The sequence below is a fragment of the Mustelus asterias genome, chromosome 2, assembly GCF_964213995.1.
Source record: "Mustelus asterias chromosome 2, sMusAst1.hap1.1, whole genome shotgun sequence".
Taxonomy (NCBI): Eukaryota; Metazoa; Chordata; class Chondrichthyes; order Carcharhiniformes; family Triakidae; genus Mustelus; species Mustelus asterias.
This window is the reverse complement of record NC_135802.1, coordinates 62848242-62873398: the sequence shown is the minus strand read 5'-3', so window position 1 is coordinate 62873398 and position 25157 is coordinate 62848242. Positions and strand designations below refer to the sequence as shown.

At 46.3% G+C, this 25157-nt stretch overlaps 2 protein-coding genes across 7 annotated transcripts in view; one reads left to right on the top strand and one right to left on the bottom strand.

Annotated features, from left to right (window-relative positions):
• Positions 1–2459, top strand: part of tpk1 (thiamin pyrophosphokinase 1) — a 381820-nt gene extending 379361 nt beyond the window's left edge. For all 6 annotated transcript variants that reach the window (XM_078236390.1, XM_078236382.1, XM_078236417.1 and 3 more), the window contains one exon: positions 2257–2459. In XM_078236390.1, the coding sequence (XP_078092516.1) occupies positions 2257–2384 (128 nt within the window). In that variant the 3' untranslated portion in view covers positions 2385–2459. The remainder of the gene's footprint in view (positions 1–2256) is intronic.
• Positions 2444–14945, bottom strand: sec61g (SEC61 translocon subunit gamma). The gene is made up of 4 exons (XM_078236440.1): positions 14845–14945; positions 8807–8906; positions 6086–6188; positions 2444–2575 (listed from the first exon to the last, which is right to left on the bottom strand). The coding sequence occupies exons 2-4, from the start codon at positions 8898–8900 to the stop codon at positions 2566–2568; spliced, it is 207 nt and encodes a 68-aa protein (XP_078092566.1). The 5' UTR covers positions 8901–8906; positions 14845–14945; the 3' UTR covers positions 2444–2565.
• Between the last annotated feature and the right edge of the window lie 10212 nt (positions 14946–25157).

Sequence of the window (25157 nt, the reverse complement as noted above, 5' to 3'; positions counted from 1 at the left end):
TCAGAAGTGATGATCACGAGGGGTCACGGGCTCAAGGTGAGAGGGGCGAAGTATAACTCAGATATTAGAGGAATGTTTTTTTACACAGAGGGTGGTGGGGGCCTGGAATGCACTGTCAAGTAGGGTGGTGGAGGCAGACACGCTGACATCGTTTAAGACTTACCTGGATAGTCACATGAGCAGCCTGGGAATGGAGGGATACAAACGATTGGTCTAGTTGGACCAAGGAGCAGCACAGGCTTGGAGGGCCGAAGGGCCTGTTTCCTGTGCTGTACTGTTCTTTGTACTCTTATACTCCAACCTGCTTGCAATAAAGGACAATTACCTTACTAATTGCTCAGTGTACCAGCAACCTGCTTGCAGTAAAGGATGATTTACCTTGCTAATTGTTCACTGTACCAGTATATCAACTTTGATTTGTGTACAAATCTCTCTGAATACCAAAATTTACTAGTCTCACCTTTAATAAATTGCCTTTCCTCCTTCTGAATAAAGTAGATAATTTCATACACTATATTCTGTTTGTGGCCTTCTTGCCCAGTCACAATCTGTTTCCTTTTACAGCCTCTTTACATCCTTTTCAGTTTACTTTCTCATTTAACTTCACCAGAAAACACTTGGTCACTCTTCATTTTAAACTGTGCACGTAACTATAGTGTGTGTGTGTGTCAACTTCACCGAAATAATTCTCACAACTTTCCACATTTTGCTCTCAAGCATTTCAAAGTTTGGTCATTCACCTTTTTCCTGCTTGCATTAAACCAAAACCAAGCAACAAAATGGTTTTACACTGCCTGACAGCACCATCTCCTGGCAGAAGTGTAAGGCACACAGAAACTCTGGGTCAGCAAGGCCCAGCTCGGGTGGATGGGTAGGAAATAAATCCTCAATTGTTCTTCCAGCCTGCCCCTCTTGAAAGCTACATGGTCAGTTGGGATTTTAATGGTATGAATAATGGCTATTCAGCAAGATAGCAGTGCAACGTATCTCCATAGGGCAGAACAGTGGCAAGCATTGCTGCCTCATGATGCCAGGGACCTGGTTTGATTCTGGCCTTGGGTGACTGTGTGGAGTTTGCACATTCTTCCCATGGGTTTCCTCCGGTTTCTTCCCACAGTCCAAAGAAGTGCAGGTTAGATGGATTGACCATGGGTAAATGCCCAGGCTTACAGAGAAAGGTGGGCCTGGGTAAGGTGTTCTTGGAGTCAGTGCAGACTTGATAACCAAAAGGCCTCCTTCCGCACTGTCGGAATCCTTTGATAACCACATTTGTGCAAGTTTAAGAAATACAAAATCAATTTCAAAAAGCATCTTCAAGACCATTGCTGTAGAAAGTTTTCAGGATTTTTAAAAATTCATACAACAGGGGAAGCATCTATAGTTTGACGTTAACAATCCATTCAACTTCTTCAGCTGACAGTGTGAATGGTTGTGATGGCATCAGGAAGAGATCTCTCCGGGCTGAAGTTATCTGACGTTAACAATTTAAGCTGTTCATCATATTTCACTTATGAAGCAACTGGCCACATCTTCCCTGGCCAGTCCTGGAGCTATTGAGGATTGACCCAATTTTCCATGTGAGGTTTAAACCTGGGACTTCCATCACTCAGGTCAGGTACTAGGCTGCAGTTGGTGATTCTTGCCATCCAGTTATAGGGTAGTGTAGTCCAAGGTTTCAGACAGGTATGTGTATTTCCTTTGAGGTCCTGTGTTAATGGGAATGCTTTGTTGCATGTCAGCCAGTGCTGCATTTTGAGGATGCAGACATCAGGATGTTCAAAATGTGCACGCACAGGAAGCCACTCAAGCAGTGTTAGATTCAACCTCCCAGAAATAATCCTCATGACTTTCCAGAGATGGATAACTACCACATTTGTGCTGGTTCCCAAGTAAAGTTGGTAAATATCCACCTCTGCAAAGTCATGAGGATTAGAATAAACAGAAGGATGAGCAGTCAGCACTTTCTACTTACAGCTGGCAGTGTTTGCTTCGGGTGGTATTTTGGTGAAGTTACCCATTTCCCTTATTTTCCTCCATCTATGTGCTGCCTGCAGCTAAATGGTGCATGCCATTTGTAGCTAGCTATTAGAAAGGGTCAAAAATCATCCATGTATGATTATATCCTCAGTAGGAAAAGCTGCAGCTGCTACAGAGCTACAAACAGCAAGTCTAAATTATTCTTGATTACGTAGTGGCTTTTTCATTCGAAGAGGTCATGGATGAAAAGTAATTTTCTACTAATGTTCTCTTTTGCAGCTAATCAAGTACTCCAATTTGGGAAACTGGTCAGCACATCCAATACTTATGACGGAAGCGGGACTGTGACAGTAGAAACAGATCAGCCTTTGCTGTGGACAATGGGAATAAAGAGACACATCAATTAATCAGTTTGTGCCTTTTAGAATGTAAAATGAATCAACAAAAGAAAAGCAATAAAAATCAGAGCCTTATATAATTCCAAATGAGCCTTTTATTGATTTACAACAGCATAAAATGTAGAAATGTTCCTTCGCATCTTTCGATCTTCATTCCCTACCCTAACCGCATGAGGTCAGTTGAGCAGTCTTAACCACCACTGTGAAAAGATTGAAACAGCCATTAGTTCATTATCTTCAATTTTAACGCATACTCTATAATCAGTCCTATGCAGTGCAAGCTCAGGTTTCAAATCATCTTGTTTATTTATTAAAATGGACAGCTCCAAAACCTTCAAATGCTTTTCAGCAAGTCCTTGAATTGTAAAACATCATTCCACTTGTCTATTAAAGTGGGAACTGCAGTTTTACCACCTTTACTGTACAGTGCTCTCAGAGTTCCAGATGGCAAGTATAAACTGGACTGCAGACCAAAACTATTTTTTAAAGTACTTATTCTGCCCTTTTTGGCAGTAATATTTCAAAAATGACTACTACAAGTCTCAGGACACCCTGGAAAATCAAGGAGTTTAGAAACAAACCAATACTGAAGAGGGGTGAGTACAAGGCTTATTGGTGTAAGAGAAAAGAAAATGTTAGGAATGGGATAGTGAAAAGTAAAAGAAACAAACCATTAAACAATAAAAGTCATTCTTCAAAATGTCCATAATATAAAATGTTGAATGAGACAGAACCCAAGAGTATAATGTGTTAATAAAGGATCATCAGAAATTGGCAGGGGATCCTTAAACACTTCAGTGTGTTTTCAAAACAAGATCACACTTAGAATGGAGTTAAATTCTGAACTGGTTAAGTGCATGGCCCAGAATAGATTTCATGGTGATATTAGGAATTTATGGCCCATTCCTAATTGCAGTCCAGTTTATACTTGCCATCTAGAACTCAGAGCGCTGTAGAGTAAAGGTGGTGATGAACCGCTGCAGTGACTAATATGGCAATCATTTTCAAAAAGGAAGACGAGAAAATCCCAATAATTATAAGTGTTAGTTTAACATCTGTGGTAAGGAAAATTTTAATTGAAAATATGAATTATCACTAGAGAAAACGAGAAGCAGATGAGTTTGATTGCAAAAAGGAAGATTCTGCTTGATAAACTTTAGTGCTTTGAGGTAACAAGACCTAGAGGTTTTAAATGCACTTCCATTAAGCTTTTAGCAAAGTACCAAACAGGAGAATACAAAGATTAATCAGTGTATAATTAGGGGAATGTAGTAGCAAATGAGATTAGAAATTGGTTCGGAGTGGAGAGAGGAGGAGTTAAGAGTACTGTCCAGTTCTGTCTTCACTGTTACTCATGTGCACAAAGGTTTGGATATGGAGTTAGAGGTGTCAACACTGCTAATCATATGGTGGACCAAATTCAACATGACTAAGTGTGAGGTGGTGCATTTTGATAAAAGTAATTATACTTTATAGAAAGCTACAAATATAAGAAAGGTGAAAAACTCATTCTCACTGTGTACATGACCAGTGGAAAGGAGACCTCAAAAGTAAATCTTAACACAAGTTTTTTGTCCAATTCAAAGTCAAATTAACTTTGTCTGACTGATTAACATTTGCTTTCATTAGATTCCAGCATTAAATCCATGCAACAAGGGTCATTGTGCCCAAAATTCAAACATAATTAAGTAAAGAAATGGTTCCAATTTTCTAAATTAAGTTTACTTTTGACTAATTACCATTTCATTTTCTCTGTTTTTAAGTAATAATAGTTTCTTTTTATTTGAACTATATTCCAGATACTCTGATGAAGTTTCCTCTTCAGAGCTTTAAGTTATCCCCCATAGATTCCCAGGGGGCAAGTAATTATATATTGTTTTGCAGCAGTCTCCAAAACTATACAGTATGGGTTAGCCAGTACACTCTAAAGGCTTAATATAATTTATTCTGCTTTTCTAGTGATACATCTTATTTCTTGCAAAATTGGCCTCAGCATATTATCTAGATATTGTAAGTGACACATCTGTCCCACTTTTTTATGATCAGGCATTAAATGTTACATCTCATTTTTCTAACTGCATAACTGTTCTAAATCTTTTTTATGCACATCTTTAGCTCCATTCTGTTCTTTTGCTGTGTTTTTATGGAAGCAAATTTACCTTTCTTGCAGTAAATTTCATTATTTAGGTCATTGATCTGTCTTGGCCTTCTCTGGAGGTCCTCAGCATTAAAGATGTCAGTCATCAGCCAATTCGATTCACTTCACATGATATCAACCAACGGCCAATTGCACTGGACATTGCAAAGAATATTGGCCCCAACAGCATTCTGGCAGTAGTATCGAAGAATTGTTCTCCAGAATGAGCACCGGCCTATAGCCAGGTTGTCTCAGTACATCTACACCACTGGCAACTACCTGGCAAAGTGGAAAATTGCCCAGATATGTCCTGTTCACAAAAGGCTGAACAAATCAAACCTGGCCATTTACCACCCCATCAACTTACTCTCAATCATTGCTGCAGGATTTCCTCAGGGTGGTGTCCTAGGCCCAACCATCTTCAGCTTTTTAATCAATAATCTTAACTCTGCCAGAAGTGGATTGTAAAATGTTCAGGACCATTCACGACTCCTCAGATACTGAAACACTCTTCATCAATGAGTCAGAATCTAATCATCTCCACATGACATTCAACAGCATTGCTATCACTGAATCCCCCACTATTAACATCCTGAGGCATTACCACCGACCAGAAACTGGGCTGGACTAGATCAGAGACTAGGAATCCTGCAACGAGTAACTCACCTCCTAACTCCCCTAAACCTGTCTACGAGACACAAGTCAGGAGTGTGATGGAATTACTCTCCATACGAACAAGAAGTAGGGAAGTCAACCCTTCAAGTCTGCTCTGCCATTTAATAAGATTGTGGCTGATTTCATAGTAATCTCAAATCTGTATCCTGCCTACCGCTGAAACTCATCACCCCTTGCTTATCAAGAATCAATCCACCTCTGCCTTATAAATATTCAAAAACTCTGCTTCCACCAACTTTTCAGAACGAAAATTCCAAAGACCCATGACCCTCAGTGAAAAAATCCACTTGCCTGGATGAGTGAAGCTCCAACAACACTCAAGCTCAACAAAGCAGCCCACTTGACTGACAACCAAACCACCATCTTCAACATTCATTCTCTCCATAGCTGACAGCATTTTCGCCATTTACAAGGTGCACTGCAGCAACTCACCAAGGCTCCTTTGACAGCACCTTCCAAACACAATCTCTACCATGTAGGGCAGCAGATGCATGGGAACACCATCAACTTCTCATGTCACATACCAAACTGACTTGGAACTATATCTAGGAATTTCATAAGATGTTGTCCCCTTACAAATAGCAAGTACTGTTATCTACTTCAACTAAAATTCTGAACATCATGATGACCTGTCAAGCAGAGCTACATGTTCCACTGGGTCATTTTATCTATGCATCTTTTTAAAAGAAATTTAAACTGTTTTAAAGTCATTGGGCCATGAGATCTGGACCCAGGCAAAAATATTCTCCCACACCCTTAGTCCTTAACCACCTTATTTTTTCCTATCTATTCCCTTCAAAACTTTCATAATCCAAAAGAATGAAAACATCTATATTAATCGAGATTTTTTTTGCAAAATACAGATAAGAGCTAACAGTCAAAACTACTGAATACTTACACAATAATGTTATTAATGGGAATGTGGATGAGCTTTACAAAGAAACCGATGAATCCCATAATGGCAAATCCAATTGCTGTTGCCATGGCAATCTTCTGAAATTCTGTAAAAAGGAAACCACGCAGGAATCTTTCAAAATTGAGTTCAATTTCACATTGTAAAAGAAAATTGTTAAATACTGTAGCCCATTGCATAGAGAACTATGCTGATAGTTTATTAGACTTGTATTTCAACCATATACCCAAATGAAAATCATACCTTCAGGCGGCTTGTCTGGCTTATTAGTATTGGAAGTATTATTGGGATGATTCTGCATTTGAGTAGGACAATTAATTGTTTACTCTGTTCCAAAACTGTTCTGTGAATATTGAACTTTTTATTTAAACAGAAATTTAATTAGCTCTTCCTAAGATCTGCAAACACCACTGAACCATTCTAAATTGGAAGTATGAATGTCATGTGAATAAAATAAAACACAACCTAAGCAAGGCTTACATTATGGAATTGGTTAGAGGCAAAATAAAAGTTAAGATTATTTCACAGGATGTGGACATTGCTGACAAGGCCAGCATTTGTTGCCCATCCCTAATTGCCCTTGAAAAGGTGGTAGTGAACCACTGCAGTCAATGAACATACACCTACTCTTGAGGTCGGTTAGCTCAGTTGGCTGAATGGCTGGTATGTGATACGGAGTGGCGCCAACAGAACAGGTTCAATTCCCGTACAGGCTAACGTTATTCATGAAGGTCCACCTTCTCAACCTTGCCCCTCACCTGAGGCATGGTGATCCTCAGATTAAATCACCACCAGTCAGCTCTCCCTATCTAGGGCAATGACAACTTTACATACACCCACAGAGCTGCTAGGAAGGGAGTTCCAGGATTTTAACCCAGCAACAATGAAGAAACAGCAACATATTTCCAAGTCAGGATGGTGAGTGATTTGATAGGGAACTTGCAGGTAGTGGTGCATCTGCTGCACCTTCTCCACCTAGATGGTCAATGACACAGCTTTGTAAGATGTAATTGAAGGAGCCTTGGTGAGTTGCTGCAGTGCATCCTGAAAAATGCTACACATTGCTGCTACTGTGCATCAGTGAAGGGATTGAATGTTTAAGACAGCAGATGGGGTACCAATCAAGCAGGCTGCTTTGTCCTGGATAGTGCCCAACTTTTCAAGTGTCACTGGAACTGCTCTCATTCTGGCAGGTGAACAGTATTCAAACACACTCGCGACTTGTGCCTTGTAGATAGTTGATACTTTAGGGAGTTGGGAAGCGAGTTACTTGCTGCAGAATTCCTGGCCTCTGACTATTCTGTAATTGTTTTTTGTTGTACACTATTACTTTTGAACATTCTATTAAGGAATACAATTCATGAAATGCAGCTTATTTTATGGATAGAGATAGTACTTCTTACAAATACTTAGGTTTCAGCACATGCATCCAATGCAATATATCTGTAAATATATTTACATCACAAGTGCTCTCACTCTCGACACCCATTTTCCTTTCATTCCAAATAGGTGTTGCAGACAGGTTCTAATGGTTTCTATGAAAGCGCCATGGTTGCAGAAACTCTGCTCAAGCTTTCTATACATATAACAAAACCTATCAGAAAAAGTTGAATACAATCTTCCTAATACTACGATTAAGATTTCTTAATCTATCTTGCAATCACATGAAATTTTCATTAATCCAAGCATATCTTTAACAAAGAGAATTATAAAAATTACCATTTCATAATCTACAGAACATGACTAGAATACAATATTCACAAGTACAAATGACCTGTGAAGACCATGATTTCACAGAAAAATTGTCAGCACAACTGGCCCACTGTGCACATACTAGCTCTCAACACCTGAGGGACATGCCTCTGTCTACATCAACGGAGATGAAGTGGAAATGGCCGAGAGCTTCAAGTTTCTAGGTGTCCAGATCACCCAACAACCTATCCCAGTCCCTCCACGTCGACGCTATAGGTAAGAAAGCCCATGAATGCCTCTACTTTCTCAGGAGGCTAAGGCAGTTCAGCATGTCTGCTACAACACTCTCAAATTTCTACAGATGCACCATAGAAAGTAACCTTTCTGGATGTATAATAGTTTGGTATGGCTCCTGCTCTGACCAAGACCGCAAGAAACTACAAAGGGCTGTGAGTGTAATCCAGTCCATCATGCAAACCAACCCCCCATCCACTGACTCTGTCTACCCTTTCTGCTGCCTCAGAAAAGTAGCCAGCATAATCAATGCATGCACCCCTGACATACTCTCTTCCACCTTCCGTCAGGAAAATTATACAAAAGTCAGATCATGTACCAACTGAAGAACTGCTTCGTCCTTGCTACCATCTCTTGAATGGGCCTATCTTATATTAAATTGATCTTTCTCTACAGCCTAGCTATGACTGTAACAATACATTCTGTATCTTCTCCTTTCCTTCTCCCCTATGCAATCTATGTATGGTATGCTTTGTTTGTGTGGCATGCAAGAAACAATACTTTTCATTGTGTCAATAATAAATCAAATCAAGTTAGTAAACTCAGATAAGCCATGATCTGATTGAATGGTGAAGCAAGCTCAAGGGGCTGAATGGCCTGCTCCTATTTCCTAGGTTTTAGACATAACCAGTTAACTCCAAATTTTTTTAACCTTACATTTTAGTCTTCAGACAAGACAATGTGCACAGCTGAAAAAAAAAGCTCACAATTGTGCTATACCTTTCCTGTCAGGCTTTGTACATCTTTTCACAAGTCTGATTGAATCCTTTACAAACTGACGACTGGGCTCCACAAACTGCATTACTTGATCCATTGTGTTCTGTAATAAGGGAAATGGAAATAAATATTGATACAATGGAATGCTTTGATTCACACAAATAGCCATTTCAGACATTATTTATGACGAGTGCCTTCACTACAGTTCTGCTTTGAATTATCATGACACTATAACTGGTTCACAATACAGAGCCTGCAGGACATTATGTCCAAGCCCTCACTGTGATAATTCCCCAGCATAATCCAAATCTGAGGAGAGCAAGCCTGACTGTGCTCTATGTGATGATGGCTAAACTAAATGTGTGCCATATAGTCAAATTTGCACCCCATGGGCTGCAAGGGGAAAAACTGGGAGCCATGATGTTGAATCAAACATGGATGAGTACAAGCTACGCAAATATGATACTTGTCTGCCTTTTGGTGGGACACCGGCAACATTCCCCATTCTAATCTTACTCGGGTTCCCTGTCTGACCTTTCTTTTTAACCAATACATTGATGACTGTTGCTGCTGCTTCCTCCTCTCAACAGGAATGGGAAAATTTCAACTTCGCTTTTATCTTTTCGTGACTCTTCCCTTCCTCAATGACTTCATCTGTTTCACATTGCACTATAATGTGTATTACAAATCCTGCCTTGACAAAACTTCTCCACACTCCTAGTCCTGTGAGGTGGCCTTTCCTTCCATCATCACCCACTCTCTTCCTTTCTCTTGCCCTCAACTTCCCTACACACCCCTCCCTCAGCCCCCCCTTCATCCTCCAACATTTCCCCTTCCTCCACATTCGTCTCCCCTTCTCCCTCGCTTGTCCTCTTCCTCATGTCTTCACCTCCCTCCTTACCCCCTACTTCATCTACTCCTCAACCCGTCTAGCCCCCCTTGCCTTCCCTCCCTCATTTTCCCTCCACTCTCTCCCCTTCCCTCCCTATCCCAATTCTCCCCCTACTGCCTCCCGTCTTCATCCTCCTCACCGACTCCCACCCACGACTTCTCTCCATCCTTGTCTCCCCCAGGCCACCCCTTCCCACCCTCATCTCCCCCATCTCATCTCCCACCCCTGTCCCCTCACCCCTCCTACCCATCAACCCCACCCACCACCTCATCTCTTCTATACCCAGGTCGTCTCCTACCCCCAACATGTCTCCCAAATCCAACTCCACCACTTCATCTCCCCCCTCACCACGTCCCACACCATCTCCCTCAATCCCTCCCACACCTTCTGCCTTTCACCTGATTTCCCCCACCCCCTCGTTCCCCCCAACTCATCTCCCCCATCTGCTTTCACTTCATCCTTCTATCCCATCTCACAACATCCCCCCCCCCCCCCGTCTGTCTCTCCCCCCACGTGGCTCTCTCTCCCCCCTCACATCTGTCTCTCTCTCCCCCACATCTGTGTGCCTTAATGACTATCGGCCGGTGGCTCTGACATCCATCATTATCAAGTGCTTCGAAAAGCTAGTCATGGCACAAATCAATTCCAACCTCCTGGACTACCTGGATCGACTAGTTTGCCTACCACCGCAATAGGTCCACAGCAGACGCCATTTCCCTGGCCCTGCACTCAACCCTGGAACATCTAGATAACAATGACACCTATGTCAGACTCCTATTTATTGACTACAGCTCAGCATTCAACACCATTATTCCCACAAAACTCATCTCCAAACTCCGTGGCTTGGGTCTCAGCTCCTCCCTCTGCGACTGGATCCTGAACTTCCTAATTCACAGACCATAGTCAGTAAGGATAGGTAACAACACCTCCTCCACAATCATCCTCAACACCGGTGCCCTACAAGGCTGTGTTCTCAGCCCCGTACTATACTCCTTATATAACTATGACTGAGGCCAAATTCCTCTCCAATTCGATTTTCAAATTTCTTGACGACACCACCGTAGTGGGTCAGGTCTCAAACAATGACGAGACAGAGTACAGGGATGAGATAGAGAATCTGGTGAACTGGTGCAGCAGCAACAATAATTTCTCCCTCAATGTCAACAAAACGAAGGAGATTGTCATCGACTTCAGGAAGGGTAAAGGAGAACATGGCCCTGTCTACATCAACGGGGACAAAGTAGAAAAGGTCGAGAGCTTCAAGTTTTAGGTGTCCAGATGACCAACAACCTGTCCTGGTCCCCCAATGCCGACTCCATAGTTAAGAAAGCCCAACAATGCCTCTACTTTCTCAGAAGACAAAGGAAATTTTGGCATGTCAGCTCCGACTCTCACCAACTTTTACAGATGCACCATAGAAGGCATTCTTTCTGGTTGTACCACAGCTTGGTATGGCTCTGCCCAGGACATCAAGGAACTACAAACGGTCGTGCATGTAGCCTAATCCATCACACAAACCAGCCTCCCATCCATTGACTCTGTCTACACTTCCCGCTGCCTCAGCAAAGCAACCAGCATAACTAAGGACCCCATGCACCCTGGACATTCTCTCTTCCACCTTCCTCTGTCGGGAAAAAGATGCAAAAGTCTGAGGTCACGTACAAACCGATTCAAGAACAGATTCTTCCCAGCTGCCATCAGACTTTTGAATGGACTTACCTTGCATTAAGTTGATCTTTCTCTACAGCCTAGCTATGACTGTAATACTACAAGTACAAAGGAGGGAATCTATGCGTGGAGCCAGAGGAAATGGCCGAGGTATTAAATGAGCACTCCCCCCCACCTCCCTCTGCCCACGTCTCTCTCCCCCCCCACCTCACCACGTCTCTATCCCCCCCCAACCTCCCCACGTCTCTATCCCCCCCCCCCACGTCTCTCTCCCCCCCACCGCCCCACGTCTCTCCCCCCCACCTCCCCACGTCTCTCCCCCCCCACCTCCCCACGTCTCTCCCCCCCCACCTCCCCACGTCTCTCCCCCCCCACCTCCCCACGTCTCTCCCCCCCCTGTCTCTCTCTCCCCCACCTCCCCACGTCTTTCTCTCCCCCCCACGTCTCTCTCTCTCCCCCAACCTCCCCACGTCTCTCTCTCTCTCTCCTCCCCCCACGTCTCTCTCCCCCCCCACACGTCTCTCTCTCTCCCCCCCCCAGTCTCTCTCTCTCTCCCCCCCCACGTCTCTCTCTCTCTCCCCCCCACGTCTCTCTCTCTACCCCCCCCACGTCTCTCTCTCTCTCCCCCCACGTCTCTCTCTCTCCCCCCACGTCTCTCTCTCTACCCCCCCACGTCTCTCTCTCTACCCCCCCACGTCTCTCTCTCTACCCCCCCCACGTCTCTCTCTCTACCCCCCCCACGTCTCTCTCTCTACCCCCCCCACGTCTCTCTCTCTACCCCCCCCACGTCTCTCTCTCTACCCCCCCCACGTCTCTCTCTCTACCCCCCCCACGTCTCTCTCTCTACCCCCCCCACGTCTCTCTCTCTACCCCCCCCACGTCTCTCTCTCTACCCCCCCCACGTCTCTCTCTCTCTCCCCCCCCACGTCTCTCTCTCGCCCCCCCACCTCTCTCTCTCTCGCCCCCCCACCTCTCTCTCTCTCCACTCCCCCCCCGCACGTCTCGTCTCGTCTCCCCTCCACCCCCGCACGTCTCGTCTCGTCTCCACTCCCCCCCCACATCTCGTCTCGTCTCCACTCCCCCCCACGTCTCGTCTCGTCTCCCCTCCCCCCACGTCTCGTCTCGTCTCCCCTCCCCCCCCACGTCTCGTCTCGCCTCCCCCCCACGTCTCGTCTCCCCCCCACGTCTCGTCTCCCCTCCCCCCCCCACGTCTCGTCTCGTCTTCCCTCCCCCCCACGTCTCGTCTCCCCTCCCCCCCCACGTCTCGTCTCGTCTCCCCTTCCCCCCCCACGTCTCGTCTCATCTCCCCCCCCCACGTCTCGTCTCCCCTCCCCCCCCACGTCTCGTCTCCCCTCCCCCCCTACGTCTCGTCTCCCCTCCCCCCCACGTCTCGTCTCGTCTCCCCTCCCGCCCACGTCTCGTCTCGTCTCCCCTCCCCCCCACGTCTCTTCTCCCCTCCCCCCCACGTCTCGTCTCTTCTCCCCTCCCCCCCACGTCTCGTCTCTTCTCCCCTCCCCCCCACGTCTCGTCTCGTCTCCCCTCCCCCCCCACGTCTCGTCTCGTCTCCCCTCCCCCCCCACGTCTCGTCTCCCCTCCCCCCCACGTCTCGTCTCGTCTCCCCCCCCACGTCTCGTCTCGTCTCCCCTCCCCCCCACGTCTCGTCTCGTCTCCCCTTCCCCCCCCACGTCTCGTCTCGTCTTCCCTCCCCCCCCCCCACGTCTCGTCTCCCCTCCCCCCCCCCCCACGTCTCGTCTCCCCTCCCCCCCACGTCTCGTCTCGTCTCCCCCCCACGTCTCGTCTCGTCTCCCCTCCCCCCCCACGTCTCGTCTCGTCTCCCCTCCCCCCCCACGTCTCGTCTCTTCTCCCCTCCCCCCCACGTCTCGTCTCTTCTCCCCTCCCCCCCACGTCTCGTCTCGTCTCCCCTCCCCCCCACGTCTCGTCTCGTCTCCCCTCCCCCCCCACGTCTCGTCTCGTCTCCCCTCCCCCCCCCACGTCTCGTCTCGTCTCGCCTCCCCCCCACGTCTCGTCTCCCCATCCCCCACGTCTCGTCTCCCCTCCCCACCCACGTCACGTCTCCCCTCCCCACCCACACGTCTCCCCTACCCCCCCACACGTCTCCCCCTCCCCCCCCACACGTCTCCCCCTCCCCCCCCACACGTCTCCCCCTCCCCCCCCACCCGTCTCCCCCTCCCCCCCCACCCGTCTCCCCCTCCCCCCCCACCCGTCTCCCCCTCCCCCCCCACCCGTCTCCCCCTCCCCCCCCCCACGTCTCCCCCCTCCCCCCCCACCCGTCTCCCCCTCCCCTCCCACACGTCTCCCCCCTCCCCCCCCACACGTCTCCCCCCTCCCCCCCCACACGTCTCCCCCCCCACACGTCTCCCCCCCCACACGTCTCCCCCCTCCCCCCCCACACGTCTCCCCCCTCCCCCCCCACACGTCTCCCCCCTCCCCCCCCACACGTCTCCCCCCTCCCCCCCCACACGTCTCCCCCCTCCCCCCCCACACGTCTCCCCCCTCCCCCCCCACACGTCTCCCCCCTCCCCCCCCACACGTCTCCCCCCTCCCCCCCCACACGTCTCCCCCCTCCCCCCCCACACGTCTCCCCCCTCCCCCCCCACACGTCTCCCCCCTCCCCCCCCACACGTCTCCCCCCTCCCCCCCCACACGTCTCCCCCCTCCCCCCCCACACGTCTCCCCCCTCCCCCCCCACACGTCTCCCCCCTCCCCCCCCACACGTCTCCCCCCTCCCCCCCCACACGTCTCCCCCCTCCCCCCCCACACGTCTCCCCCCTCCCCCCCCACACGTCTCCCCCCTCCCCCCCCACACGTCTCCCCCCTCCCCCCCCACACGTCTCCCCCCTCCCCCCCCACACGTCTCCCCCCTCCCCCCCCACACGTCTCCCCCCTCCCCCCCCACACGTCTCCCCCCTCCCCCCCCACACGTCTCCCCCCTCCCCCCCCACACGTCTCCCCCCTCCCCCCCCACACGTCTCCCCCCTCCCCCCCCACACGTCTCCCCTCCCCCCACTTCTCCCCCCCCCACGTCTCCCCTCCCCCCCCACGTCTCCCCTCCCCCCCCACGTCTCCCCTCCCCCCCCACGTCTCTCCCCCCCCACGTCTCCCCTCCCCCCCCACGTCTCCCCTCCCCCCCCACGTCTCCCCTCCCCCCACTTCTCTCCCCCCCCACTTCTCTCCCCCCCCCCACTTCTCTCTCCCCCCCCCACTTCTCTCTCCCCCCCCACTTCTCTCTCCCCCCCCCACTTCTCTCTCCCCCCCCCACTTCTCTCTCCCCCCCCCACTTCTCTCTCCCCCCCCCACTTCTCTCTCCCCCCCCCACTTCTCTCTCCCCCCCCCACTTCTCTCTCCCCCCCCCACTTCTCTCTCCCCCCCCCCAATTCTCTCCCCCCCCCAATTCTCGCCCCCCCACACTTCTCGCCCCCCCCCCCCACGTCTCCCATCCCCGTGTCTCCCCGGCCGGTACCTTTTTTCTGTTCCTCTCTCGCTCTGTCAAGATGTCTGTGTTCTTCAGCCGCTGACGTTGCACAGTGGGACAGGAAACTGGATACACATGCGCATCATCAATGACGTATGTTTGAACCGGAAAATACATCAGACGCCCCCTGACGCGCTGACGTAGCCGGACAGCTGTCAATCATGGCGAGCCCCGCCCCCGAGCTCTGGATGTGGCTGAGTGGGCGGAGCCTGTCCTCACAGGGAGAACAAAGATCGGAGCTCAGATAATAACCTGCATACAAATGGATTCCAGTATTCAGTTCCAGATTCTGCAGTCAACTTCAGGGAAAACTATTAATAAAAAAAAAAATTCTAAATTATGGGTAAAATATAAACTGCCCTCCAAGCAATCCTGCTGTTTATTCCAACATGTGTATTGGTGCAACAAATATTTTTAATTTCTTTATAACATTACTCTCCCTACTCATGTTGCATTTTTGGAATGAGGAATTAATGTAAAACATCAATATTATGTGTTTCTTTTATAATATTGCTAGCTCATTTATCTTTTACATACAAAATAGGAGTAGCAGTAGGCCATTCAGCCCCTGCTTTGTCATTTAATAAGATCATGGCTGTTCTGTTGGTGTTTCAAATTCCACAATCCCATCTACCCTAATAACCTTTGATTCCCTTGCCTAACAAAAATGTATCCAGCTCCATCTTAATATATTCAATGACCCCACTTCCACTGCCCTCTGAGGCAGAGTTCCAGAGTAACACAACCCTCTTGAGAGAAAAATGGCATCTAATCTTAATCGCCAAAAAGAAAACAAATCCTTTCATGTGCTATTGTACAAAATCCACCTGCCATTCCTTCATTTTCTAATGCTTAATTTTGTGATCTTATCACTTTTTAGAGCCAGCTTCTCATTATGTTTATATGTTGTTATATGTAATAAAATAATGCAAGTCTTCATCTTACCACCACATTTCTGATCTTTCTATTTTTTTCTCAGAAACAAACCACTTAATATCCCTTAAAGTAATCTTAAATCTTGCATTTTTATTCTATTACTTCTTGTATTTAATACAACTGAGAAACATTCTTACAGCTAGTGAAGTGTTTTGCATATTTGTTGTTTTCCTTCTCATCTTCATCTTTATTATAACATCAAATCCAGCTATAAATTAATCACAAGAGCTCTTTGCTGGATAGCCAATAACTTGAAACGCAGTCAGGAGGAACTGATTTTCACTAACAACGCCTTATCTTTTAAAGTTCAGCCTTTTTGGCTAAGTTTGGCTCATCAAAAATGTGATGAGTATAGAATGATTTGGGAATTGGAGAAGAAGGTCATGTTGAAGGTTTTATTTAACTCCGAGCGTGAACAGCTTTATTTCAATCAGAAGCCACATTGCTATTTGGTCAGTGGGATTGATGAAGTAATACATTTGAGGTATTGCTGTAACACAAATTGATTAGAAGTTAGTTTCCTAGGAACTTTAAATAGAACGGTTCATGAAATGACCAAGTATTTATTGCCCCCTTTGTACCCTGTTATCTGTTACTGTCCAAGATGCTTCTGAAACATTATTGATAAGTCAACTGGTGAAGTTTGCAATCTGAAGTTTTTAGAAGAATAAATTTGGGATCTTTTGACCTTCATGTCAGTAAAAAACTGATGAAATAATCACCTGAAACCTGCAGGATTGGTACAAGTGCCAGATGCATACAAGTATAAATGGTTCTGCTACCTGTGTCTCATTGATAAAATTACAAGCTGTCTCATACAGATATACATAACAGTTCTTCATGCCACCCTAAGTGATGATGGTGTTACATGACTAATAGGATTTGTTATATTCTGATAACACATTATTTTAAACTAAAATCAATTGAATTTTGAAAAAAATATCTCTAAACAACTCATACTAACTACAACACTTGTGTATGGAACCAAAAAAGATGGGGGAGATACTAAATGGTTTTTTTGCATCTGTATTTACTGAGTGATGCGCGATTAATTCACTCGGGAGGCTGGATCGTACCCAGGAAATAAAGGCTTTTATTAGCAACAAGGATGGAGCATACTGCTTAACAATACAATCCCAGACTAAAGGGTCACTAGGAAGTGCAGTGACCTTTATACTCCTATAGGAAGGCGGAGCCAACCGGAGTGTACCACAGAACAATACCAACAGGTGGAACACCCCAACCCTAACCCCAACAGTAACAAGAGTAACATATGTACAAGTACCCATAGTGATAACCATTTATGGTTCAGTACCCATAGTGGTAACCATCTATGGTTCACCACACTGAGGAAACGGGCATGGAGTCTACGGAAATAGGGCAAACAGGTAGGGAGGTCATGGAACCTTTACAGATTAAAGGGGAGGAGGTGCTTGCTGTCTTGAGGCAAATCAGAGTGGATAAATCCCCAGGACCGGACAGGGTATTCACACGGACCTTGAGGGAAGCTAGTGTTGAACTTGCAGGGGCCCTGGCAAACATATTTAAAATGTCAGTATTCACGGGGGAGGTGCCGCATGATTGGAGGGTGGCTCATGTTGTTCCGTTGTTTAAAAAAGGTTCCAAAAGAAATCCGGGAAATTATAGGCCAGTAAGTTTGACGTCGGTGGTGGGCAAGTTATTGGAAGGTGTGATAAGGGATAGGATCTACAAATATTTAGATAGACAGGGATATATTAGGGAGAGTTAACATGGCTTTGTGCGTGGTAGGTCATGTTTGACCAATCTATTAGAGTTTTTCGAGGAGGTTACCAGGAAAGTGGATGAAGGGAAGGCGGTGGATGTTGTCTACCTGGATTTCAGCAAGGCCTTTGACAAGGTCCCTCATGGCAGGTTAGTTAGGAAGGTTCAGTCGCTGGGTATACATGGGGAGGTAGTAAATTGGATTAGACATTGGCTCAGTGGAAGAAGCCAGAGAGTGGTTGTGGAGGATTGCTTCTCTGAGTGGAGGCCCGTGACTAGTGGTGTGCCGCAGGGATCGGTGTTGGGTCCATTGTTGTTTGTCATCTGTCTCAATTATCTGGATGATAATGTGATAAATTGGATCAGCAAATTTGCTGATGATACAAAGATTGGAGGTGTAGTGGACAGTGAGGAAGGTTTTCAAAGCTTGCAGAGGGATTTGGACCAACTAGAAAAATAGGCTGAAAAATGGCAAATGGAATTTAGACAAGTGTGAGATATTGCACTTTGGAAGGACAAACCAAAGAAGAACATACAGGGTAAATGGTAGGACTCTGAAGAGTGCAGCTGAACAGAGGGATCTGGGAATACAGGTACAGAATTCTCTAAAAGTGACGTCACAGGTGGATAGGGTCGTAAAGAGTGCCTTTGGTACATTGGCCTTGATAAATCGGAGTATCGAGTATAAAAGTTGGAGTGTTAGGTTATATAAGGCATTGGTGAGGCCGAATTTAGAGTATTGTGTACAGTTTTGGTCACCTAGTTACAGGAAGGATGTAAATAAGGTTGAAAGAGTGCAGAGAAGGTTCACAAGGATGTTGCTGGGACTTGAGAAGCTGAGTTACAGAGAGAGATTGAATAGGTTGGGACTTTATTCCCTGGAGCGTAGAAGAATGAGGGGAGATTTGATAGAGGTGTATAAGATTTTGATGGGTATAGATAGAGTGAATGCAAGCAGGCGTTTTCCACTGAGGCTAGGGGAGAAAAAAACCAGAGGGCATGGGTTAAGGGTGAAAGGAGAAAAGTTTAAAGGGAATATTAGGAGGGGCTTCTTCACGCAGAGAGTGGTGCAAGTGTGGAATGAGCTGCCGGATAAAGTGGTAAATGACCACTTTTAACATTCAAGAAAAACTTGGAAGGGTTCATGGATGAGAGGGGTGTGGAGGGATATGGTCCAAGTGCAGGTCAGTGGGACTGGGCAAAAAATGGTTCGGCACAGACAAGAAGGGCCAAAAGGCCTGTTTCTGAGCTGTAATTTTCTATGGTTCATAATTCTGGATAAGTTAGTAGAAGCATGGCCTCGTACCACAGGTATTTATCCAGTAGAATTAAGGAAGTAAAAGGCACAAGTCCCAGAAAGAGACCCATTTTTTGGGTGATTCACCACTGACTCTATGAACAGTTTCCCACTTAAATCTTCTGTGACCAAGCCAGATGGCATTCAAGACAAGACTGAAAGGATCAATCATAACAACTACTTGCAGTTATATGACATCTTTAAAACAAACATGCAGCAATTTACTTCACATATGGATTTATGGTAAGGGCAACAATATCTTTATCAAAGAAAATGTTGAGGCGACTCTTAAAGAGGATTTAATTCCTTTTAAATGGGAAGAGTAACAATTGAAACAGCACTTGGGGAAATATTCATCTGTTTGTTCTGTTGATATGCTAAATGTCATTTATTTAAAAATTGTGTATTTTGGCTAATTTCAATTTTTTATGCAAAAATAGATTACATTTTCCAAGGGGACGTGTTTTGGCAAGAATTAAAACCATTTCCAAAACCTGTGTAACTATAGAACTATAATACTCCTCCCACCGCTTCCAACCCCCTACTGGACACCTTGACTACCCCTACCAACCCCAACTACCTTCCTGATTTCCACAACGAGCCTTCCAAACCTCTGAATATCCCGCAACCCCTGACTACCCTCCCAATCCCCCAACTGACTCCCATCCACCTCCAGATGCCCTCCCAACCCCTGATTACCCCCTGACAACCACCCAATCTTCACCCCATCCCCCCATCCGCACGACAACACCCCAATTCCCTACCCCTTGCACCTAACCCCAACACCCCAATTACTCTTCTCATCCTCCAACTATCCCCATACCCAGCAACTATGCTGACTGACCACTGTACTACCCTTCCAATGGCCCAACTACGCACCCAACTGACCACCCAACCCGTACCCCACCGTGAATAGAATGTATTCAGCATAGTTTCCGAGAAAAGTATGTTTTACAGCCAACCAGGGAGCAGGCTGTTCTGGATCTGATAATGAGCAATGAGACTGGATCAATCACTAACCTCACAGTAAAGGAGCCTCTCATTGACATCAATCATAATATGACAACATTTTAAATTCAGTTTGAAGGGGAGAAGTGTGAGTCTACGACTCGTATTTTGAACATGAATGAATATAAGTAACGGTAATGTATGAAAGCAGAAATAGCTAAATTGAACTGGGAAGCTAGGTTAAATGATAAGACAGTTGAGATGCAATGGCAGACTTTAAAGTAGATAGTTAAGATTTATCCCTGTGAGCAAGAAAGATGCTAAGAATGAAGTATCATCCATGGCTGATCAAGGAAGTTAGGGATAGTATCAAATTAAAGAAATGTAGCTCTGCAAAGATTAGTTCAGGTCAGAAGATTGGTCCAATTTTAAGAACGAGTATAGAATGACTAAAAATAAAGAGGAAGAAAGAAGAGAATGAGGTAAAGATAACTGGTAATATAAAAACAGATAGTAAGAGTTTTTACATTATTTAAATAGAACAAGAGTAACTAAAACTAGTGTTGGTCCTCCAGAGAATGAGTCTGGGAAATGATAATGAGAAACAAAGAAATGGCAGACGCACTGACCAAGTATTTTGTGCCTGACTTCACTGTAAAAAAGTTTAAAAGCTTCCCGAAGATACTTGGAAATCAAGAGATGAAAGGGAGGGCGGAAGATGGATAAGCAAGGTGGATAAAAGGGCATTGGTCACCTCATGGATGCACTTGTGCGCAGAGGATTGGGAGAAGCACAGATATCTCCTCTGGAGGCCTGGAAGCTCCCAGTGGTGTAAAAGACAGGGCCGCCGCTCTAGCCTGGGTTGTCCTTGCTGTGTCTGGCTGTCTCCCACCTCTGTCTCAGCAGCCACCAGTTATAACCGCCAGTTCGTCTGCTGTTTCTAAAACAAAATCCATATTTGCTCTGGGAAGGTGGGGAGTCACAGTAAGAAGTCTCACAACACCAGATTAAAGTCCAACAGGTTTATTTGGTAGCAAAAGCCACAAGCTTTTGGAGCGCTGCTCCTTCGTCAGGTAAGTGGGAGTTCTGTTCACAAACAGGGCATATAAAGACACAAACTCAATTTACAAAATAATGGTTGGAATGCGAGTCTTTACAGGTAATCAAGTCTCAAAGGTACAAACAATGTGAGTGGAGAGAGGGTTAAGCACAGGTTAAAGAGATGTGTACTGTCTCCAGACAGGACAGTTAGTGAGATTTTGCAAGCCCAGGCAAGTCATGGGGCCTTCACGACACACGACAATGCAGAGTCGCTGAGCAGAGACTGATAGCCAGGTTCCGCACACATGAGGACGGCCTCAACCGGGATCTTGGGTTCATGTCACACTATCTGTAACCCCTGTGACTTCCCTGAGCTTCCAAAATCTCACTAACTGTCCTGTCTGGAGACAATACACATCTCTTTAACCGGTGCTTAACGCTCTCTCCACTCACATTGTCTGTACCTTTAAGACTTGATGACCTGTAAAGACTCGCATTCCAACCATTATTTTGTAAATTGAGTTTGTGTCTTTATATGCCCTGTTTGTGAACAGAACTCCCACTTACCTGACGAAGGAGCAGCGCTCCGAAAACCAGTGGCTTTTGCTACCAAATAAACATGTTGGACTTTAACCTGGTGTTGTGAGACTTCTTACTGTGTTTACCCCAGTCCAATGCCAGCATCTCCACATCAGGTGGGGGACTGGCGGGGGTGGGGGTGGGGGGGGGAGGCTGGGGGGGGTGGGGGGGCGGTGAAAGAGAGACAGAGATGGAGACAGTCTGTAAGGTTCACAATCCCAGGACCCTCACTCCCTCCCAGCAACCCATGTCCCCATGAGTCTGGACGGTGGCAACCCGACACCCTCCCAGGTACCATGCGTCACTTCAATGGACTATTGACTGTTGCCACATCCCTGCCATGACTGGCATAGAGAGCATATGTGTAGCAGTGAGGCAATCCCCACTGGAAACCCTTGAAGCATGAGCCTGCATGCACTCACCTGGAGGCCTGGTGCAGTGGCTTCCAGGAATGGCAAGCAGTTCAGACGGTGGAGAAGCGCCCTCGTAACTATCACGAGATGGGTGGCCATTGTAGAGAACACTGCAGAATCCATGCGGTGTGAGGAGCCGTATGGGCGGCAAGATGTCACAGTGGTTAGCACTGCTGCCTCACAGCGTCAGGGCTCGGGTCACTGTCTGTGTGGAATCTGCATGTTCTCCCCATGTCTGCGTGGGTTTCCTCTGGGTGCTCCGGTTTCCTCCCCCAATCCAAAGATGTGCAGGTTAGGTGCATTGACTATCCTAAATTCTCCCAACAGGCGCTGGAGTGTGGCGACTAGGGGATTTTCACAGTAACTTCATTGCAGTGTTAATGTAAGCCGACTTGTGACTAATGAATAAACTTTAATAAATAAATAAACTTTTTTAATAAACTTTGATTGGGGCAACATCTGCCAGGGCTGATACGTGTTACTGTTAGTGGGGCTTGGGATGGAATGTCCACAATTTACCACAGAACCTGTCCAGCAGACAGTTGGCAGAGTAACCAGTGCAACATCAGTGGGGTGGAAATTGGCCTCATATGAAACCCCTCAGGGGCCGGCCAGCGGCCAGGGGCAATGCATGCAACACGGGCCCCAAGCCACCGTGACCACCGACCAGACCGGCACAAGCCCCCCAATAACCTGCAATCATGCAAGCCCCCCCCCCCCCTCCAAACACTACCATTCACCTTGGCAGCACCTGACACCCCCAACACCACGAAGCTTGGTGCTCAGTGGTACTCACCTCCTCGCTCCATTTCATCACTACTGCGCCTGAGCCACATTTTTATAGAGCAGTAATGATTGGCGCCGGCGTGACATCTCGCAGGAGCGATGGAAAGCAGTTGGGAGTGGGAAGCATGCATGCCGAACTCGCTAATGATATTGAAATCCAGTCAAATTCATGCTAGTAGGTTTTGCGCAGAAGTGGCTCGCACCATTAAAAAGGGGCTGGGAAGATAGCAAACCAGGCGAGAATTGGATTTTGCACGCTATTTTCCCAGCTCACCATGCTGATCACCAGGAGCGGTGAGGTGATAAAATCGCACCCATTGATGGTGACCAATAAAAAGCAACATATAAATTTTATCCATGACAACATTCTATACGATTCATCATCTTATGAACTTCAACCAAATTATCTCCAAGTCTACACTTCCCTAAAGAATACACTCAGAAGTCTTTCAATCTATCTTGTTAACTAAAATGATTCAAATTAGGATTTGACTGAACACTTTAAGTTATTGGTCAATAATCATATGCACTTATGACATATCTGGGTCTAACAATTGCTCTTAAGAGTACAATTAAATATCTGCTTAAATTAATCTATGTTTGGTACTTAGGAGTGATGCAACATAGGAATTCTTTTTCAGAATCTAGTTGTCCTTCTTCCTCTGATTATCCACTTGGGTGGTAATGCTTAAAGCAATAATTAAGTCCCAGTACTAAATGCAAATTAGACTACTTTGGCATTATTACCATAAATGTCAAAAACAACACTTTATTCACGCATTTCTGCAGTAGGGAAGATTCCAAGGATGTTTTCCAATCAATATTTCAAAATTGACAAATACAGTAGGAATTTGCAATCAGGCTTAACAACATCACGTTCAAAATCTAATCACAATTTTAGCCAAACAAAGGACATGTGGGAAATACCACTTTTAATTAGAAAAACATCTTTTGAGGACCAAATTCTGTTTTATCATTAAAATTAGTTCAGGATAACGATATTAGTTAATGGCCTGAACATAATTCGGTAAGAAACTTAAGTTACAGTCCACAAGATTGTTTAATAATAATTCGCATTTTGTTTGCTTCAGTTTCAGCTTTTGTATTTGTGTAGCATTCAGGTAAGTAGCTATTTATTTCTGAAATGTTTACCATTGTTGCTGTATCAGATTGCTTTGTAAATTGGCAACGAGTAAATAAATATCCCACGAATAAAACCTTATAGGAAATCCTGGATTGCACTTTTGGCAAAGGTTTCTGCCGGAATTCTGCTGCCTTGCCTGCCACGGATTCGGAGCGGGCGAGGGTTGGACTCCGGAAATGTCTGTTGACCTTGGGTGGGAATTTCCGGTTTCGCTTGAGCGAGGTCGTAAAATCCCGCCCTGCGACTCAAAATGTTAACCTGTACTTTATACATTAAGCTAAACCTCCAAATTTATTTGTAACCGTCCAAAATGCATTTTTATTTTAGATGCAAAGTATGTACTGAAATGAACCCATTTTATGTCACTCTTTACAACAGGGGTAACTGATACCAGGTGCAATCCTGGTGGAATTCTTGGCACAGCTGCTTTTTGCTCTCATTACCATTCTTTTTTGATTTCTCATGGGACATGGGCGTCGCTAGCTGACCAGCATTGATTGCCCATCCCTAGTTGCCCTTGAGAAGGTGGTGGTGAGCTGCCTTCTTGAACAACTGAGTGGCTTGCTGGGCCATTTCAGAGGGCAGCGGAGCATCAACCACATTGCTATGATTCTGGAGTCACATATAGGCCAGACCAGATAAGGATAGCAGACTCCCGGCGGGGGAGTAGAGGGAAATGGTTTAAATAGCATTTAAATAAAGGCCTCCGTAATTTATGCAGCTCAATGCCAATTTCCGGCGCGGAGCTGATGGAACCGAAAATCCAGTGCTGGGAGATGTGCGGAGGCCTGGATGCTGAGCGCGAATTGCGTGAATCAGCTGCTGCTAGAGTCTCCCGGCCTGCTGTACTAAAAAAACTGCGCAGCGGGATGGGAGAACTGCCCCCGAGATCTTATTCCCTCCCAAGTCTGGCTTTCCATCAATCTTGCTATAAAACCTGGAAGTGCTGAAAAACCTCAGCCAGAGAGAGAGAGAGAGAGAAACACAACTGAATCCAATATGACTCTTCATAAAAAGCAAAGAAATATTTTGCTTTTATTTCCATCCTGTTATCTGAAATTATATGGGCAAACATCTGACAGCCCCAACAAAATCCTGGCTACCCAATCGCGAATCCGAAGATTAGCCAGCATCTTACAGAAGTAGCAAATAATGAGATATAAAGCCCAGACTGGCAACACCAAGCTGATGCGCGATTAATTCACTCGGGAGGCTAGGACGTACCCGGGAATAAAGGCTTTTATTCACAACAAGAATAGAGCATATTGCTTAACAATACTATCCCAGACTAAGGGCTACTAGGAAGTAGCAGTGACCTTTATACTCCTGTAAGAAGGCAGAGCCAAACAGAGTGTACCACAGAACAATGCTAACAGGTGGAACACCCCAACCCTAACCCCAACAGTAATAAGAG